At 40.0% G+C, this 19991-nt stretch overlaps 1 protein-coding gene across 5 annotated transcripts in view; it reads left to right on the top strand.

The window, feature by feature from the left end:
* The window catches only part of VPS13C (vacuolar protein sorting 13 homolog C), a 100312-nt gene that overhangs the window by 24072 nt on the left and 56249 nt on the right, over nucleotides 1–19991 (top strand). For all 5 annotated transcript variants that reach the window (XM_053365351.1, XM_053365349.1, XM_053365348.1 and 2 more), the window contains 22 exons: nucleotides 2623–2680; nucleotides 2880–3007; nucleotides 4430–4536; nucleotides 5561–5732; nucleotides 7366–7428; nucleotides 8100–8235; nucleotides 8581–8675; nucleotides 10052–10194; nucleotides 11153–11345; nucleotides 11462–11576; nucleotides 11748–11884; nucleotides 12242–12365; nucleotides 13740–13857; nucleotides 14108–14237; nucleotides 14445–14523; nucleotides 15057–15199; nucleotides 16466–16619; nucleotides 18181–18257; nucleotides 18384–18443; nucleotides 19239–19392; nucleotides 19494–19610; nucleotides 19867–19970. In XM_053365351.1, the coding sequence (XP_053221326.1) occupies nucleotides 2623–2680; nucleotides 2880–3007; nucleotides 4430–4536; nucleotides 5561–5732; nucleotides 7366–7428; nucleotides 8100–8235; nucleotides 8581–8675; nucleotides 10052–10194; nucleotides 11153–11345; nucleotides 11462–11576; nucleotides 11748–11884; nucleotides 12242–12365; nucleotides 13740–13857; nucleotides 14108–14237; nucleotides 14445–14523; nucleotides 15057–15199; nucleotides 16466–16619; nucleotides 18181–18257; nucleotides 18384–18443; nucleotides 19239–19392; nucleotides 19494–19610; nucleotides 19867–19970 (2607 nt within the window). The remainder of the gene's footprint in view (nucleotides 1–2622; nucleotides 2681–2879; nucleotides 3008–4429; nucleotides 4537–5560; nucleotides 5733–7365; nucleotides 7429–8099; nucleotides 8236–8580; nucleotides 8676–10051; nucleotides 10195–11152; nucleotides 11346–11461; nucleotides 11577–11747; nucleotides 11885–12241; nucleotides 12366–13739; nucleotides 13858–14107; nucleotides 14238–14444; nucleotides 14524–15056; nucleotides 15200–16465; nucleotides 16620–18180; nucleotides 18258–18383; nucleotides 18444–19238; nucleotides 19393–19493; nucleotides 19611–19866; nucleotides 19971–19991) is intronic.

The raw sequence follows: 19991 nt of genomic DNA, 5'->3' as shown, positions 1-19991 counted from the left end.
ATTTTGTGCATGGGAAGCTCTACCCACTTAGCGTCAGTCCTTATTTACTTTTATCAGGATTTATATTCTGCCTTTCTGTAAATTTCCCCCTTACATTTATATCCTGCCTTTCTTCTGTCATGGAACTGAAGGTGGTTTACTTGAAATTCCTAGGCAGACAGCTATCCAGGTATTGCCTAGACGCAGACCTCCTTACCTTCAGCAAGGTGTCTACCTCATGTGCCTTTAGACCATATCCCACCCCAAGTCTTGGGCATTTGTGGCTGTGTTGCCTTTCTGGAACTGTCAGGCATACATTTAGCCTTTCTAAATGCTTCCCAGAAGAAGAAGAAAACATTTGATTTGCATTCTTTTTCTAATTAGCGTTAATTGATTGTTCCAGGTGTGCATTGCTTATGGTTGCCATCTTTGTGAGACTGCCATGGAAGTGGCATTCTTTGCTCAGAGCACTAGACTGCTCTGGTGTTGTGTGTGTGTGTGTGTGTGTTAACGACACAGTTATGAGACAAGAGCTAAATCACAACACAAACAGCATGATGGAAACAACCTCTTTATTGCATTGTTTTATTTATTCCTTTCTTTTATTGCATTATTTTATAAGTAACAGGGAAGTGAGAACATTCATAAATTTATGGTCACCTTTTCCTGGTTGAAATACTAATATGGCTTAATTTTGTGTTTCTCTTTCACATCTGCAGAATTATTTCTTGGTACTGCAGTAATCTACCAGCTTTGCAATATATTTTCTTATAGAGGAAGGAAAATAGGGAAAATCTCGTGTCATTTAGCTTGAGTTATCATACTTCAGTTCTTAATGTGCTTACTTGCGAGTTAAATCCTCATATTTATTTCTGTTGTGTTGTGTCAAATGAAACATTTGTTTTCCTCTGTTTCCCACACCTTGATTCCCATGCAACTTGTTTCCCACATCCTCCTCCAATGTTTTCCTTTGCGGTTGTCTACTTTACATGGTCAGCCTACATGTTTTACATACAGCCTTTCAAAGCAGTAGGTGAAAAATTTTGACCAAATAGGTATGGCTACATGCAAGTTCTGTTCATTGGGATTACTTTGAAAAACACAGGAATACTATTTTAGATAGTCTTCAGCACAAGAGATACAATCTATGAAAGTTTAATACTGTTTTGGAGAAAAAGCTGTGGAACAGTTTCTGTAAATATTTTTATTATATGCAAGCTATACGTATGAATTGGAACTCAGAAGTCGTGAGCCAGTTATGTCAGAATTGAGCTTCACCAAAGCGATCCCACCCCCCATGTCAGGGAAGAGTTAAGAGTTAGAAGTTTCCAGTTTCTCAGAGGGAGAAAGCTTTCCCCAAGGGGGGAAGGAGAGCAGTGAAGCTAACAGAAGAGAGCAACAAGAACAACGGGGAGGGACAGGATGTTCCCAGGAAAGGCAAGGGTTCAGTTCTGGCTCAGATTCGGAGGACGGGAGATACAAGCCAGCTCTAGCGGGAAAGCAAAAGGAGTGGCGCCTTTGCCATTTTGAGAGTGGCTGATCCACGGAGAAGCAGAGCTCAGAAGGTAGCTGAAATAAGTGACTCTGAGGAAGAATAGTTAAGAACCGTTTATAAGATTGTTTTGTTAATACACAATAAAAAGTTATAAAAGAACAAGAAGCGTTTGTGTGGTGATCTGAAGAGGACAATTACCAATTCTGACACCCCAGTTCAGCATTCGAAACTAACCAGGCAGCAGGCGTGTTTTGCAACAAGGGGTGGTCCAGTTGTGAACAATTTCAGAAGTCTAGTTGCTGTCTCTGGTACCTGAGACTCCGGATTAAAATTGCTGCTGTCCTCCCTAAAAAAGCTCTGGGAAACGGGTGTGTGTGTGTGTGCGCCGGAGGGAGCTTTGCACCACGCAGCGGATATGCTTAAGACAGCCCTGGTCATCAGCCTTCCTCCAGTGAGCACCAATGGGGCGCCAGGGCGAGTACAACATACAGACCCCCTTGGTCTGCTTGGGTCTCCTTGGCACACACTTCAGCCTTGCATTCCAAGGTAGGGGACTGAGGAGAAGGGACAGAAGTGGGGTGGGCTTGTTGGGTATCTTGTGCAGAAGGGAGACTCATTTGGAACTGCGCAGGGCAAGGTGACGTCTCCGGGTCCATGCAAAGATGCCTTTGCGGAAAGGAACACTGCAGCAGCCTGGCTGAAAGTTACACCAAAGGTGGGGAAATAGTAGCGGGTGGGGGACCTTTCACTTCCTTGTGAGGGGCACACTGAAATAAAGAGGAATATAGTGTGCCCATCATGGGTTTGCAGTTATGGCACATCCTTTCAGAAACTGAGCACCTGGTAGTCCTGGGGAGAGGGCAGGCATTAGTTCTCGATGGCTGTGGTGGTGGTGGTGGGGGAGATGTTAAACGAAAAGCCTGAGTGTATCGGCTCCACAGCCTGTGGTAAGCTTGCAGCCCAAAAATAAATAAAAAGTGTTGCTGATTTTCTTAAAAAATGCAATTAGACATTCTGTGTTGGCGACCACCACAACCCAAGTTCCAGGAGTCATGTGGCGAATAGCTTTTCCATCCCAGTTTCTAACTGTGCCCCAGTTTGAATATGCATGTTTCAGATGTTTAAAGGTTTATTTTTGTCATTTACAGGAGCAGTTGAAAAGGGGAGTCCCTTCACCTTGCCAAGAGCCTCCAAATGATCAGTATAGTAAGTATGAAGGACAGAATTTGGGTTTGTGGCTACACAATTCTTGCCTCTGCTGGTAGTGAGGGGCAGCAACTCTTTACTTCAGTAGTTACTTTTTACAGTATATTGTATAGTGCAACACTGCTTTTAACTTATTTTCATAGTATTATGCTAATTCTGATTTAAGGACTTGTTTCTCTCTCCCCCCCCCCCATTAAAGTATTTAAACCAGTATCAGCATCTGCAAAGCTGTATATTAACCCTCATGCAGAACTTGAACTACAAACTCCTAAGATTGTTGGGAGCATGGAAGTCCAGAGCATTTCAGTTGAACTGACCAAGCCACAGGTAAGATGGCTTGCAACTATGATCTTCTTTTAGTTTTGTGCCATTAACTTCAGTCACCTGTGTAGGGCTTGCTCTTAGTTACTTGCTCATGTTGTTACTTCGCAAACCATACTGGAAGAATGTGTATGAGGACAAATACCTTATAAATACGTTATAAAACTACATGTTTAACTAGTGAAATGTGATAGAGCCTGTTTTCTTGAGCATTTTTAGAGTAAGGAACATGTATTTCTCCCAGTTTGGTGAAAGACAGGGGTGGAAAACCTGTTTGGTCTGATGGGCCATATCATTTTCTCTCCACACCCTGCAGGCCAACTTTTACAGGTGGGTTGTTACATGTCAATCAGCATCATGACTGACATAACTTGACAGTTGATCCATGAAGCGTGTGTGTCTAGGTCCTGCTTCTTCAGCATTTTCCTATAGAGAATGTGTTGGTGAAGCAGCACTCAACAGGTTAGAACTCTTTCCCCAATCTGCTGACACTGCCCAGTAACACCAGCTGTTTGATAGGTGGGTGTGGCAAGACATAAATGACGTCCCAGTCCAAATTTTACCCTCCAGCGAGACAGGATTGGCCCACAGGGCAGAGGTTCACATCCCTGGTGTAAAGAATGTATTTCTCTCAATAGAGGTTTGCTGTACAGTGGTACCTCATGTTACATACGCTTCAGGTTACAGACTCCGCTAACCCAGAAATAGTACCTCGGGTTAAGAACTTTGCATCAGGATGAGAACAGAAATCGCGTGGCAGCAGCAGGAGGCCCCATTACCTAAACTGGTGCTTCAGGTTAAGAACAGTTTCAGGTTAAGAACGGACCTCTGAAACTAATTAAGTACGTAACCAGAGGTTCCACTGTATTGTGATCAGCATTAATTTGCCTTAAGTTCTGAAGAAAGCTTCATGTTCTTAGTACAGTGGAACCTCATGTTATGTACCGTCCTCCTTACGAATGCTTCGGGTTACGAGCTCTGCCAACCCGGAAGTAGATGCTCCCGGTTGCGAACTCTGCCCCGGGATGCGAGCGGAAGTCACGCACCGGCAGCGCGGCAGCAGCAGGAGGCGCCATTAGCAAAATAACGGTTTCGGCTTACAAACAGACCTCCGGAGTGAATTACGTTTGTGACTGGAGGTACCATTGTATATGGTTTGAATTGAGTCTGTTAAGAATGTCTGTTGGCTAAAAATTAGGACTTCGGTATTCTGACACAACATACCTCTGTGCCAGGGACAACTACTGAGTGATGGCTATTCCTTTCTTTCTTTATAAGAAAAGGATACGTGTATGTCCAATACAGTTATTTAAACTAAATAGACCTTTGTCTTGTCTCTAGTATGGCAATCTTTAGTCTCATAGCTGAATGCTTTAAATACTGTGATTTCCTGGTGGTAAGATACCATGTCCCCCTTCATTTGTTTAGTACCTTAGTATGATTGACCTTCTGGAGTCCATAGATTATATGGTTCGAAATTTCCCGTACAGAAAGTACAGACCAGAGGTACCACTGCATAAGAATGCAAAACAGTGGTAAGTTGTAGACCTTTCTGTATTTGTTGTTCTTGCTTTTTAATCTTCTTACATGCTTATGGCAAGATAGCTAATTATTCTCATAACTCAGGACAGCTAACAGCATTCCTAAAGTGTTCTTCACATGGATGGTCAAACAGAACTCCTGTATGTGCTGTAAGTGTCCACCACCATGCACACACGGTGATCTGTGAGAAAGTAGGATGTGTTCATAAGAAATATCAGGTCTCTCTTGGTCTTTTCCATTTTTTCTAAAGCAAGCTTTAAGAAATTGAAATCCTTCTCTACTGCTACTACCCCTTTTGTTATCTTGCCCTGTTTTTGAGGCTGTTGGTTGGCTTATATTATTGAAACAAATGGACACATAGGTAGCAACTGTTTTATAAGAATATTAAACAGTTTTGTGCTTAAGTTGGAAACTAGAGTGATTTCCCACCCTCTAGCCCCATGTTCTTCAATCTTGAGTCAATGGATGTTTTTGTACTGCAACTCTCATCATCCCTGACATGACTAAGCTGGTCAACTCTAAATGCTCCCCTACGCAGTATAGCCCATATCCTATACGTGTCAAATGTCAGTTGTAGTCTGTTCCTACAGGGGGAATTCTTATTTTTCCTGTGAGGAGTTGTGGCTTCTTCCCAGTTTGCAAAGCCCATGACTGGACTCTCAGCAGCCAACTCTCAAACATTTTGAGTATGTACAATGGATGTATCTTCTCAGATTTTTGGAAATTAAATGGGGAACAAAAAAGTTTATATCCCATGGCATCTTTGGAAATAATGCAACCTGAACTGGACTGTCATTTGTTTCACACACCACTCCAAGCTCTCTTTGCTTCAGTAGCCCACCTTAAAGAAAAGTAATTTACTTGCTGCTCCTGTGAAACCTCTGAAACTTGAGATCCCTTGCCCCATCTATTGCATTCTTCTGCCAGTCTCTGTTCTGTAGTATTATTCCAGGTTGCACCAATTTCTCATCTTGTCATTTGTATTGAAAATGTAATTGGGGTGTGTTTTTTTTGCAGGTGGAAATATGCAGGAAATAGCATCCTTGAAGTCCATATCAGACGATACAGCTGCATGTGGTCATGGAGTAACATAAGGCATCATCGGCAGCTTCTGAAAAGTTACAAAAATGTTTATAAAAGCAAACTGACACAAACCAAAGTATCAGAAGAAACACAGAGACAGTTGCAGGTATTTGATGTGATTCTAGAGTGTGTGGTGTTGTAAATGCAATGCATTGCTATAAACTGGGAAAGGGGTGACACCTCCACAAATACAAAAACTTCTCAATTTCTTTCTACTCTGGCAATTTTTTAATCCATGTGTAATATTACCTTGTGAAATCATTTTGTAGCTATATTTTCTAATACTGACTTCAACAATAAGAGCTGACTTATTTTGTTGGAATGAAACTGAGAGTTTACTTATGGTAGGTGCTAAGCAACATTGGATACTATTAGCAGGATATAAATACATAGCATGTTATTATGTTATGGTGGCAATATGATGTCACACCTTGACCAACGTGATCAGCAGAGTATGCACAGCTTTAGCAGAGTAGTAGTCCAGCAGAGCATCAGTGTCTTCTTGCCCTCCAGTTGTCAGCCTTTCCAGAGTTGATGGTTAAAAATCTCCTTGTCCACACAGTTCAGTGTAAAGTTTTTATTGTCTTAAAACACAAAACACGTCCAACACACTAACTACATAAATGTAAGAGATGCTAATGCATCATGAAGTGTTCTACAGCTCTCTGGTCTTAGAAGTAGAGATCCAAATATCCAGAGAGATTCAACTCAGTTCTATCCACAGTTCTACTAGTAATAGTAATGGTATTGCAAGAGGAATAATAAGTTTGGACCTAAAACACTGCTGACTGCAGCACTGACTTTATACCTATCAATGCATGTACCAACATTCCTTAGAGGAAGGGAGGATGGATGTTCCCCCATCCAGTGGCCCCCAACCTTAAACTGTTTTTAACAATGCACTGCAGCTGGTATGCCAACCCTGAACAGAATTCAGACATGGGGAAAGGGCAGCTTAAGATGCAGACCAAGCAGTTAGTTCAATTTCACCCTTATTCCCAAATTACACCAATGTAGCAGAAGAGGCTAAGGCTGTATGCCAGTGGAGGGGATTTTTTTCTGCTTGGCAGAAAATGGGCCAAATTTGACAAGCGGGTGGGGTTGCCCACTTGTCAATCATCTGACATCATTATTACACACAGGGTCCAGTTGCTGGGACTTCAGAATGCTGTTTATTGAACCTCCAAAAAAACAAAAAGTTCAAGGAGCAGCATGGGACTGTTTTCAAAAGAGAGACTACTCCCCCATTCTAGAGCAAGACATGCCATCACCACCCATCAACTAATAGGGTTGTGCACCTTTCTTCAGCAAAGGAACAATTGGGAGCTCACTTTAAGCTCCTGATTGTTCATTTGAAGCCACAGTGGTACCTGCACCACACCTGATGTCCCACGATGTCAGGTGTGTGCCCTTGGTGGGCTAAGTTTTGCCCATGGGCTGAAGGTTTCCTGTCCCTGCTCTTCTTCATACTGTTGAGTGCTTGGACATAACTAATGAGTATGAGTACCATGCACAGCTTTGTGAAATGACTGTAAAGCAAGTTTGCTGTGAAGCAAAAAATAAAATAAAAATAAAAGTGGCTTAATTGAATTAATTAAATTCAGGTAGCATCCTTTGAAGGCATTGGATGGCACATGACTGGTCCTCATACACACTGATTGATGAGATTTGCTGAAATAACTGCTAACTGCCCTGTTAAAATGTTACATTAAAGTTGCTTTTATGCATTTGTTCCACAGGATTTAGAAAAAGCTCTAGATGTGTTCAATATTGTTTTAGCAAGACAGCAAGCACAAACTGAGGTAAGGCTCTACTTTTTCTTTTTTCATTGCTTCTAAAAGTTAAGAAATGACTACGATGAATGTAGGCAGCTCTCCACTTGCGTCCTGTCTGCCTGCCTGTCAGTTGTTAGGCGGGGAGGCAGAGCAGCCTCAAGAAAGGCCTGCTGCACCTCTGGCTCGTGAGGAGACCCTCCCAGTCCTCTCTGGGGAGGGTCCCCTTGCAAGCTGGGAGGACTCTCCAGGGTGCTCCCGACTTACCCAGTTTTTATCTTTACCAGATTATTATTTTTTTTAAAAAAAAACCTGTTCCATTATGCTTTCTGGCTAAAGTGGTGTAACACTTTAGGGAACATCTAGGGAAAGGCTGAAATTGGCTCCCATCAACACAACTAGGATTCTGTAGTAAGATGTTCACCTTTGTTCTTCTTGAAGACTCCTATTGCATAGTGCCTATTTATGAGTAGTAAAACATCTCCATTCTATCCTTTGCCAAAAATTGTCTTCTGGAAGCGAAAGGATGGCCACTTAAACATGCAGTGCTTAAAAAATAAAAATTAGTCTTCCATTCAACACTCATTTTTCAGTTTTTCCTTAGAAGTGATCTCTTGTGCATCCTTTGCTTATTGGCGGTTGCAATGCCACAGTGTATCTAATTTTTCTTTCATGCATTTTTTAAACTTTCCGATTTATAGGTTATAAGGTCAGGACAAAGGCTGTTGAGAAAGAAGTCAACTGATGGAGAGAAGAAAGGTGGTGGATGGTTTAGTGGATTGTGGGGGAAGAAGGAATCTAAGAAAAAAGATGAAGAAGAACTTTCAGTTCCTGAAAGTAGGTTTGCATCTACAAGTAACTGGGGCACTAGATACTTAGCTTATGTGGATTCCCTGGATTGCACGAATTTTCATATTACTGGCTGTAGTGGCTCCTATATTTTCCTTAAATTTGTGGCATCATTTCAGTGATAAAATAAGTTCATCAGTAAAAATGGAACAAGAGACACCCACACTTCATGTCTATTTGTAAAGCAATTCAGGGTTTCTATTCAATAAAATCTCACTAGAAGTTTTAGTGGAATCTTTTCTTCAAATACTGTAAGTGATGTGAAAATATTGTAAAAATAAGCAAGCACTTGAAATGAGTAGCTAATGACAATATCTCAAACCTTTTGTTCAGCTATTGATGATCTCATGACACAAGAAGAGAAGGCGAAGCTTTTCACTGCCATCGGCTATAGTGACAGTTCTCACAATCTATCTTTACCCAAGAAGGTATTTGTACCTTTTAATAAATGTAGGAATATCATGTGTGTGTGTGTGTGGCAGTTGTTTTTCTCCAAATTATTATTTTCTTCTAAGGGCTTTTTTATTTTTCACATTGGATGAAAATGGATCCAAGAGAAATTGTTGGGTCAAATTAGTCATATTGATTTGTTTGCTGTTGGTGGGTTCTTGTTGTTTCATTGGGCTGTGTATAAAGGAGAGTCATACTGGTGTGAAGGCGTCCTCTTCTATTTGTCCCCATGTCAGTCTCCCCACCGCTTCTTCCCCAACCTTATACTGTATACAATACTAATATCTCACATCAAATGTAATTGATCTGTAGAAAAGACTCTGAGACCTGAAAAAGAGACAATTTACTTTTGTAAATCAAGAAAATCTTTAATAACAATTATTTTTAAAAAATGAATGCAAGAGAGGCTGAGCACTCCTAAGGTTAATAGATAAATTTATTGAACCATCATTAACTTTTAAAGTAGTTTGAAGCCTGGGTGCTTTGTCACTTGCAAATAGTTCAGGGCCACTGAATGGAAAGCAGGCTAATAGAGTTGAGAGGGACCTTGGGAACTATCTAGTCCACCCCCTTTCTCAGTGAAACTGCAGCATCCTAGACAGATGGCCTTTCATCTGGCCTTTGTTTAAATACCTCCAGTGAAGGAGAGCTCATTACTTCCTGAAGTATTCTGTTACACTGTCAAAGAGTTCATACTCTCAGCAAATTTTTCCTAATGCTTTACTCAAATCTGCTTCCCTGCAATCGGTTTTAGTCCTTGCCTCCTGGAGCAACATGTTCTGCCTAACTGCTCTGAAGGCATTTCAAGACCACAATCATGTCTTCTCCTTTCTATGCTAAGTATGCCTACCTCCTTCAGCCTGTTTTCATAAGACTTTCCAGACGCCTCACCATTCTGGTCACAATCCATACATAGTTAGGCAAAGGCTAGGCCAGATGCTAGAGGCCTAGGCTTAAGCTAAATGTTCTGGGAGAATAATGTAATGGATATTGGTTTCTAAAATGGAGTATTGACCAATGATAATTTGTTAGTCCTATGCTGATATTTTGAGACATGTGCTTGGTGAAAGACTGGAGTCTTCCCACCCTGCAATTTGGTTCATCCCTGACCTAAACTACACATGCATTAGAAGAGTTAGCGCAGTTTGCCATCAATAAAGTCTTGCTGCATCTTGGAACTTAGCCATTGGAGAAAACTTTGGAGTAATTAATATTTTTCAAGAATCCTTTAAATACTAGTTTTGTCTTATCATTATACTTTGCTGTATATATGTTTATTAAGTAGACATTGATGAGTACAGTGGGCAATGAAATGTATGGCTAACCTTCTTTACTGCTTATATCTTCTGTTTAGTATGTTGCCCATGTGGTATCCCTGAAACTCTTAAGCACTTCCTTTACAATTAAAGAAGACAGAAATGTTCCAGACACTCTTAAAATCCAGATAATTGATTTAAGCACTAAAATATCACAGAGACCAGGAGCACAAGCCCTTAAGTAAGTTTCTCTTGTGGTAGTGGTACGTGGTTGATGGCACATAGTAAAAACTAATTCAGTCCTTTGGTTGTAAATTGTTTTAACTGATTTTAGTATTGCATTTTTACATTGCTGTAACCCGACCTTGAACCTTGTGGTGAAGGGTGATTAGAAATTAAATTAAATTATCTGTTTCAGGTTTCTTTTTTTAAACTAGTGATTTTTTTTGGACAGTTCTTATTAGAGACATGAAACTTTTCAAGTCTAGTATCTGCCATTAAATGAGTGGTGTGAGGGGTGCTGAAACCCATCTATAACTTGTTAGGATATATCAGGATGACACTATGATGAAACCTAAAAATGGATTCTGTCTCAGATTATATCTATTCTTTTCAAAGCAGAGACAGATATATGTGCCATAAATTTTGATTTACAGTTAAGTGCATAGGCTTGCTATCCCTCCTGCTTCAGGTGGGCTGTGCATTTTTTCTTTACCTTTTAAAAGGGTTAGATATGTATATGCTCCTCATTATGTGTATTCTCCTCATTCTATTTAAAAAAAACAAAAGGAAACAGGACAACCTCTTAAGTTATTTGGGGCAGAGGTGTGCAGGCTCATTGACATCACAAATTTCAGCCAATTAGTGCTGTGCACAGCTGGCTGTAACTGTTAAGCAAAACTAGCTTCTTTTGAGCTCAGCCCAGAAGAGCAATTCTATGTCTAAATAAGGCATGGTGGACTAACTGAAAGCGAATCATTCATATTCTGTTCATCTATACATACCGTTACCTTATTCCTTAAACTGATGCTACTTACAGACACACACATTCAGAAAAGTGGTGCTCTGCCAAATTCTTTTCCGATTTTGTTCTGCCTTACACCTGATTTGGTATGGCCAAGTCTAGTCCCTGTAATATTGATTAATATTTAACTGCATGTGTAAGTTCTGCATTCAGATTGTCAACTTTTAACTTGCAGGGTAGAAGCAAAGCTTGAACACTGGTATGTAACTGGTCTGAGACAGCAGAACATTGTTCCTTCACTCGTGGCTTCCATTGGGGACACACGATCATCTCTGCTTAAAATAGAATTTGAGAATAATCCAGAAGACAGTACTGCAGATCAGAGATTCTTTGTTGAATCACAGCCTGTGGAAATTATATATGATGCAGTGAGTATTGTTCAGTAATGATTAACAGTGTTTCTTTCTCTTGCAGTCCTGTATTTTTTATTCATGGATTTGCAATTCCATTACGAAAACCGCATAAACAAAATTTTCTTTTGCAGAAAACAATAAATGCAATGGTGGAATTCTTCCAGACAAGCAAGGGCATGGACCTTGAACGCTTAACAACGGCCACTCTTTCCAAGCTAGAAGAAATTAAAGAGAGGACTGCCACAGGTATCTTTCCAGAAACATGTGTTCGCTTGATTACATAGAGGGATTACAGAAGACTGACCAAATGACCTTTTGAATGCTGTTTAACATCTATTTGTTTTAAAGCCTGCACCATTTTCTACACTGCACACTCAAGATTTTTAAAAAATATCCTCATTTTGTTTTGTCTTTTAGGGCTTGCACATATTATTGAAACTCGCAAAGTCCTTGACTTGAGGATTAATCTGAAACCTTCTTATCTTCTGATACCACAGACAGGTTTCCACCATGAAAAATCCAACCTTCTTATTCTGGACTTTGGTACTTTTCAGGTATATAATCCTTAGGTTTCTAAAGATCAAAGCTTAAAAGGTCTCTTCATTTAAATAGTTTAGAAATGGAGGAGTGGGTGTTGTTAGTGAATGACCTACGTGACCTGAGTCTTGGGGTTTGTGCTCTGTGCCCCTTCCTTTAGAGTTCTATCATTTTTGGTGAACTCTGATAATTGACTAACCCTGAAGACTATTTCACTGGTCATTTGTAGTATTTTAAGTTAATGAACCTATATATTTTTAAAAATCATTCCATAAATCAGTCTGCTGATTAATCTTGCTGCTATGAAAGATGAATCTGTGAAAATGAGGTGTCTAATATGTTCTAAACAATAATGAAAAGTGATTATTCAATAGTTGAACAGCATCAATCAAGGCAACCACCATACCTCAAGTACATCACTGGAAGAGATCATGGATAAAGCATATGACAAGTTTGATGTAGAAATCAAGAATGTGCAACTGCTGTTTGGCTTATCAGGTATTCAGTCTGTAAGGAAATAAAAGTTACATGTAAACAGAGTCTTGATTACTGGCTGGTGTTTGGAGCTGAAAGCAATGCTTTGAGAATCAAATCCCAAGACAAAATAATTTGTATACTGGTATTAGGAGGAAGAGGTGGCAACTGGTGCCTGTTTCTGCAGAACCTTGCAACTGGCCTGGCCAGAAGTAAACATGGCTGGGCTGGATGTGTTGCAGTGGTGGCTCTGCAGCCTCCATTGTGGCTGTATAAAGTGTGTCTGACAGAGCAGGTGAACAGAGATTGGCAGAGAAGCAGGAACCACAGAGCCTCATTCACAGACAAGGGAACAACCTGTGCTTTGAGGTACCTGGGTATAAATATGCAGTGGCAAGCCAGAAGGGGAAAGAAAACATTCAGGGAGATCTGGGAAGTAGGTGTGTGTGAGGAAGCCTGTAGAATGGGGAAGAAAGCAGGTGCTTGGAAGTCATTAGCTACCGTACTTGAAACTCCAGGGATGAATAGAGCAACCAAACATGCTTAGGAGTAAAGGACTTGTCATATCCTTTCTGAAGAAAGAAGTAGGTGTGGGGCTCTGGGGATTTTAAACTCGGTAAAGCACAGTTCTGTCCCGAACTCCCCATGGGGGATATCTGACAATTTGTATTGTGGTATCCATTTTCTGCCTGTTGCTCTGTACCTCCAGGTCCCATTTCGTACTGTGTTGATTTAGTGCTGAGACATTTCAGTTCAGCCAGAATTTGCACAAGAGGTCCAAGACTGGGTGAGAGTAACCTCTTCCCATCCCTGTTGTTGCACATAAGGGAGTCTAGGTGGGAAGGTAGAAGTGCCATGTTAAATAGAGACTTTATTTAAAAAGAGTGTGTGTGTAATGCATGTATAAATAAGAATAGAATAGGTTAAAGCATCACTAAAATAACAATACATTTTAAAGTTCTGAGAAAATAAGCATCTTCACCTGACGCTGAATGATAGTAATCTTGACGTCAGCAGAATGTCATTAGCTTCAGTTATGCATCCCAGATTTAACTTGAGTTTGGTGCTTCTTAATAGCAACTGTGATGTTACAGTTTTGGAGAAGTAGCCATGTTAGTCTGTTGCAGTAGAAACAAAATATTGTGGCCCCTTAAAGATTAGCAAATACTCTTTAAGGGGGTAACAAGATGGTTATGGTAGAATTGTTGAACTTTTCATAGATAGTGCATCTAGTGTATTGGGTTTTCTGCAGTTGATCAGTTGCTCAAGACTAGTGCTTCTTTCTACCATGGTTATCTCTGGATTTACATATTTAAGAACATAACTTTTGAATTAGAAATGTATATTTTCTCTCATGCTACAGTTACTAAGACATGCAAATTATTAATTGTTCTTCAGGAGAAGATTGGAAAAAGGCTCGATTTGAACATCCCTCACCTCTGCACATATTGCATCCCATGGACATACACATACAGCTTGCCAAATCAATGGTGGAGAAGGATGCCAGAATGGCTAAGTAATGTATCACAATTTAATTGGTTGTAATTATGGATTTCATGTGTTTCTTGGAAAAATGAACTGTAGTAAGCAAATTTTTTCTGAAATTCACTTGTTTGGTGTTTCAGTACTTTCTTTTTCCTCTGTAGATTTCACTTTTGTATCAGTTGGTTAATAAAATTGATCGTTGGTAGGTAGTCTAGTTTTGTTACATGCCTTGTATGTAACATCAAACACTTTTAATGCCATCCTTTTAAAAATATCCTTAGGTTCAAAGTATCAGGAGAGCTTCCCCTGCTTCACTTGAGGATTTCTGATCAGAAGATCAAACGTGTCTGTGAACTCATTGACAGCATTACGCTCCCACAGAAGGCGGCTGTTTCAGCTTCCAGTGCAAAAGTAAATACACAATATTCATCATATGGGGAGAGATCAAAAACACAGGCTACAGACTGAAAATGTGATTGATATGAAGACAAGTAAAAACTCTTATTCGGAATAGAGAGAGGTGCAATGTTGCGTTTTCTAAAATGAGGGCATTTTAGAAAAATGCAAACAATGAAATTAGAACCACAGCTCATTCTCTGTATCTTGCAATCTTCTTAGGTATCCACCATTCCTGCTATTGCTGATAGACAAAAAGATTTTCTTGGCACATCCCTATTGCTGGAAGGAGTAGGATCAGGTAAAAAATTAAATATGCTGATTGTAGCTGAATAGATCACCAACATGTAGTGATCTTTTTGCCTCTTAATTTGGCTCTCTCTCATGCTGTTACTGACGGGATGATCCATGATGATTTAAATCATGATGAGATGCTAACAGTTTAACAGGTTAAGTGATAATGACGGTTTTTCCATGAATGCCGTAACGTGTGGAGCCAGGTTTACAATACGTAAATGAAAGATACATTTATCAATGTAGTAGAATGATAGGGAAGCCTTGGTGAGCCATGCTTTGAATTTGAGCATACTCAGGATAATTAAAAGGTGATTGCTTTGACTTGGATAATGTATTAGGACTTTTAGCTAACATCCTTTAAAATATGAAACACGTTAGAAGCAGAGAGCTCTTGGTAACAAAAATAAAAGAAGTGATCATGTTGTTTCTGTTTACTGACATATTTGAGGCTAATCATTCCACCATTGGGGCAATGTTTTTATGTAGTCTATTTCTACTCAGATAACTTTTTTAAAAAAAATCTCATTTGTTCCTTAGAATCTGATGATGAGTATTTTGATGCTGATGACTCTACTATATCTGGAGAAAGAACCTTCCCCAAGAGAAAGGAACTAAAGACTGAGCTTGTGACTGTTCAGGAAGAGCTCACAAATCTTCAACTGAAGTTTGAAATTAGGGAGGCAAGTGTTTCTCCCCCTCCCCCGAAGAATAATTCAAATGATAAAAGTTGAATAATATATTTCCAAAACAAATGGGCTGCTGCAGTTGGCATTGACATCTCTTGTTGAAACGGAGCATGGGCATTCTGCTGTAACCAACCTGACTTCATCTGATATTGGTGGAAAGTTGGCAGTGGTACACAGCCTGATCAGTTAAAGCAGAATTACTGCATCAGCTGCAGGCTTCCCTGCAGGGGATAGCTCTTAGTGTTCCTTTTCAACTGAAAAAGTTAAACTGGGAAGCAGGTAGAAAGTTGTTTCCTCCCCACTCCTGTTTTGATGTAGCATTTAAACCTGATTGGCACATACACAGTCTCCTCTGCTCATATACCCAGTCAATAGCTATCAGCTGCACTTTATCAAGTGTTTGCTCATTGGTTCTGAATGCATATGAACAATTTACTGTTAGCATCAAATGTATAGTGAGTGTGCCGGGTGGGTCTAAAAGCAGCACAATTCAACTAGGTATCTTAGTTTTGTTGTTGTGGTGGTGGTGTTTTTCTATTTTTTATTTTAAACTGCCCTGGAATATGTAGCATGATGAACAATTGGTAAATTTCCTAAATAAATGAAATAGTTTATTCAGTTCATTGAATGTATGAATAGTCTCTTACAGTGCTGTGATAACCTAATCTGTTGGGCTAGCATCAAAGATGCCTTTCAACACTGTAATTGCCACTCAGTTAAAGATGAAGGGCCATAGCTTTGTCTTGCATGTGGAAGGTCCTAAATTCAATCCCCAGCATCTCCAGGCAGGGCTGAGAGAAACCCTTGCCTGAAGCCTTGGAGAGCTGCTGCCAGTCAGTGTAGACAATACTGAGCAAGATCAACTAGTGATCTGAATTGGTATAAGGCAGCTTCCTATGTTCCTATGACTCAGCATAATACTGAGCATGCCTCCTCAAAGTCCTATTGAATTCAGTGGGACTTGCTCACAGGTAAAGTAGGGTCAGGATTCTAGCCTTGGTGAATTTATTATATCAACTTGGCAAATGAATAAAAGCATTCCCCCCTGAATTTACTTTTTTTAAAATGAGGTGTTTACACGCACCATGTTAGAAGAGGCATTCTTCCTACTGTCATGTACATCCTCTTCTAGGATGGCACCAGTCACTTGTCATTGTAAGTAGTTGTTTTCTCCCCTTGTGTGGTATGGAAGAAATGTAGGTAGGGACAACACTGGGTTTGAAAGAAGTTATATAATACTTATCCTGATGCTTTACTTAGGTGGTTTTGGAGCTCACTAAGCAACTGCAGAGAGAAGAAACAATCCTTGTATTTAATGTGAAGCAGCTTGGAATGGAAGCAACTGACAAAACTTATCACTTGAGAGCTGTATCTTATTTGAGGAAAATTAGCCTGGATTATCATGAAATTCAAGGTAGCTTAATAGATAATAATAATAATAATAATAATAATAATAATAATAATAATAATAATATTTGTGTGATAGAACGTACTGATTTATTTCTATTATTGTCCTAATTGCTTATAATGTTTTAAATTGTTTTTTACTGCTTTTTAACTTGTGGTTTTTTAAAACTTGTGGTTTTGTTATTTTTTAATTTAAGGGATGTAAGATGTGCCTGGGATGAGAGGAGTTGGGGAGAATAGGGGTGGCTCCAATTGCACCCCTTCTAAGACAAGATTCCTGAGCAGGTAGTTGCAGACCAGATCCAGGCACTTTTTAGAATAAACTGATTTTCCAGATCCATTTCAGTCAGGGCTTAAGCAGTGGTGTTGGCACAGAAACTGCTTTGGCCGCCCTGTCAGGAGAGAGACAAGGGAAATATGCCCCTTCTAATTCTCCTCAGCCTCTCAGTAGCTTTTGATACCATGAACCATAGTGTCCTTCTGGAACAGCTGTCTGAGTTGGCGATGGGTGGCACTGCTTTTACAGTAGTTCTGGCCCTACTTGGATGGACGTTTCTAGAGGGTGTTACTTGAGGAGCATCCTTCAGCCCTGTAGAACCTTCAGTGTATGTTGTCAGCAGTATGCCAGTGACAGCTCTACTTCTGCTTTACATCTGCAAGTTTGGCGGTGGATGTGCTGGACCATTGTCTTGCCTCAGTAATGGACTGAAAGAGATACAACAAAAGAAGCTCAGTCCAGCATGTACATAAACTGGGGGTACTTCTGGATCCTTTGCTGTTGCTTGAGGCTCTGGTGGCCTTGGTAGTTCCATCAACTTTGGCTGGTGGCCCAGCTGCTCCCTTATCTGGACAGGGATAGCCTAAGGTCTGTTGTCTACTACAACACGTTATACATAGGGCTGCCTGTGAAGATGGTTCGGAAACTTTGGTGGCTAGGTAGCTCACTGGGGCAAATCAGTTTGCGCATACTACACCAATCCTGGCCTGACTGCAGTGGCTACTAATTAGTTTCCAGGCCCAATTCAAAGTGTTGGTTTTGATCTATAAAGCCTTAAATAGCTCAAGGACCATATCCTCCCCCCACCATATGAACCAACCTGGACCCTGTAATCATCATCTGAGGCTCTTTGCATGCCTCATGCACAAGAGGTGTGGAACGTGGCAGCATGAGAATGAGCCTTTTTTGTGGATCCTGCTTGTGGAATGCTCTCCCCAGGGAGGCTTGCCTAGCACCTTATTTTACGTATTTTTAGGTGCTAGGCGAAAACATTTCTCCATAACCAGGCCTTTGGCTGATTAGCAATTTATTCCTGGTGCCATGCAGGCACTAGGGTGGGTTATTCCTGCATGACACCCTCATAAATCTGCACTCCAAGTAAGTACCAATCGTACTTTCAAGTTGCAATTTGAATTTCTTTGGAAGTGACTTTTGTCTTTTGTTACTCCTATTTAAAGGTGTTTGGACCATAGTTTTAGAAAATGCTGTGTCTGATACCTGTTGTAGATTTTAAAGCTGATGCCAATTTTTGTGAATAACTCTTAAATGAAGTTCTATGTTGTGTTTGCAGGTAAAAAACAGCAACTTCATTTAATTAGCTCTTCAGATAAACCTGGGTTAGATCTCCTGAAAGTAGAATACATCAAGGTAAGGGTTTTTGGGTTTTTTAATAACTATTTTTTTAAAGCTGAGTAAATATAAAATTGGAACCTGTGTGTATGTGGATGGCGTTTAGTTTAGTCTCTTAACTATCACATTTGATATTTCCTTTAGGCCAATCAAAATGGTCCAGGATTTCAGACAGTTTTTGATAACACTGAACAAACAGTTCGGGTAAGCAACATCTAGGACAAAATCTAGTACTGGCCTGAATCATGATTCTTCAGATTGCTCTGTAGCACATCACTTTGCAGGTAGTGGGGGCAGGTGTGTGTGAGGGAAATGGTATGGATAGGAGTTCGATTGTTGCATTTCTTAAACTTGTAATATTGTCACTTTTGTCTCATTCTCCCTCTGGGTTGCTTCCTCCTAGCTTTATGATATATATATTTTAAAATAAATCCGGTTACAGTTTCATTAGCTTGCTAAGATGAGCTGTCTGCCTAGAGCTAACTTTGAAATTAGGATGGGACCCATGGTTGTTCATGGCCCAGATATGTCTGCATCTGAAGATGAGGCTGCCCTTGTCTCATGTGGCCACGTGTGGTGTGTCTTTCCAAAACATTGTGTCCAAATAAGAAATTAAAGTAATGAGACGGAAGGCCAAAGGGCTTTCTTTCTTTTTCTGGACATTTTTCCACATATAAAGGCCTCTAATTTTTAGTAGTCCATGGTTTACCCTTCTGGCCAATCAGGGTTCTGGACTGGAGAGTAGCACAGGTAATTAATATGCCCATCACTTACCAAGGTGTACTTCATGGTACTGCTGTTACTGTTTGGCTTGCATTTCCCCCAAATATTTCCAACTAGTTAACTGGAAAGAACACCCTAAACATATTAATGATTTCTTCATTCATATAAGGCTTCCGTATTTTCCCCCAAGTGACAGAATGTAATCTATTATAGTAAACACATACTATGTGAATAAGAAACTCCCACTACCTGTGACTCTTCTCCCTCCCCAACTAGGTGTCCTTCTCATCATTAAACCTGCTGCTGCACACGCAGGCCCTTCTCTCATCTCTCAATTACCTCATGGCTGTTGTCCCGTCAAGGGGTCAGAGTACAGGGTCATTGCAGATACAGGAAGGCAAACAGAACAAAGAGGCTAGTTTGAAGAAAGGTATGGTGAATTTCTCATTTCAACGTAGCTTATCTGGAAATATTCCATGAATTGGCTCACATCTCAGCAAAAAATCCATTGTACAAATCTCTTCCTCACAGTGACAAAACTACACAAAGAAAAGGATGTGTTTGATTTCAAAGTGTTTGCAAAGTTGGATGCCTTCTGTTTAAACATTTGTGATGCAAAGAACAATATTGCTGAAATCAAAATTCAAGGTAAGGGGTGTGTGTGTGTGGGGGGGGACCTTTTAAGAACTTGTATCCAAAACTTGTATCAAAACTTGTAATATAGCTGAAGACCTTGATTTAATTTCTTTGAGGATTCATGGCTGATTTCTTATGTTCATATTTTTGGTTCACTGTATCGTCAAGGTTCACAATGTGTAATAAATAAATACACAACTTTAAGAAGTTGGAAAGAAATATAATTTTGAAAGGTTTGAAATTGCATGTACCAATTCTTCTCTCTCAGGTCTTGATTCATCTTTGTTTCTTCAGTCCAGTCAAACCATTCTCTTTGCACGGCTGAAAGATATAATTGTTACTGATGTTGATTCAAGGACAGTTCATAAAAAGGTATAATACACTAAAATTGAA

Source organism: Podarcis raffonei, chromosome 14 (assembly GCF_027172205.1).
Source record: "Podarcis raffonei isolate rPodRaf1 chromosome 14, rPodRaf1.pri, whole genome shotgun sequence".
Taxonomy (NCBI): Eukaryota; Metazoa; Chordata; class Lepidosauria; order Squamata; family Lacertidae; genus Podarcis; species Podarcis raffonei.
Note: the sequence above shows the minus strand (reverse complement) of the source record. Positions and strands in the feature narration are given on the sequence as shown.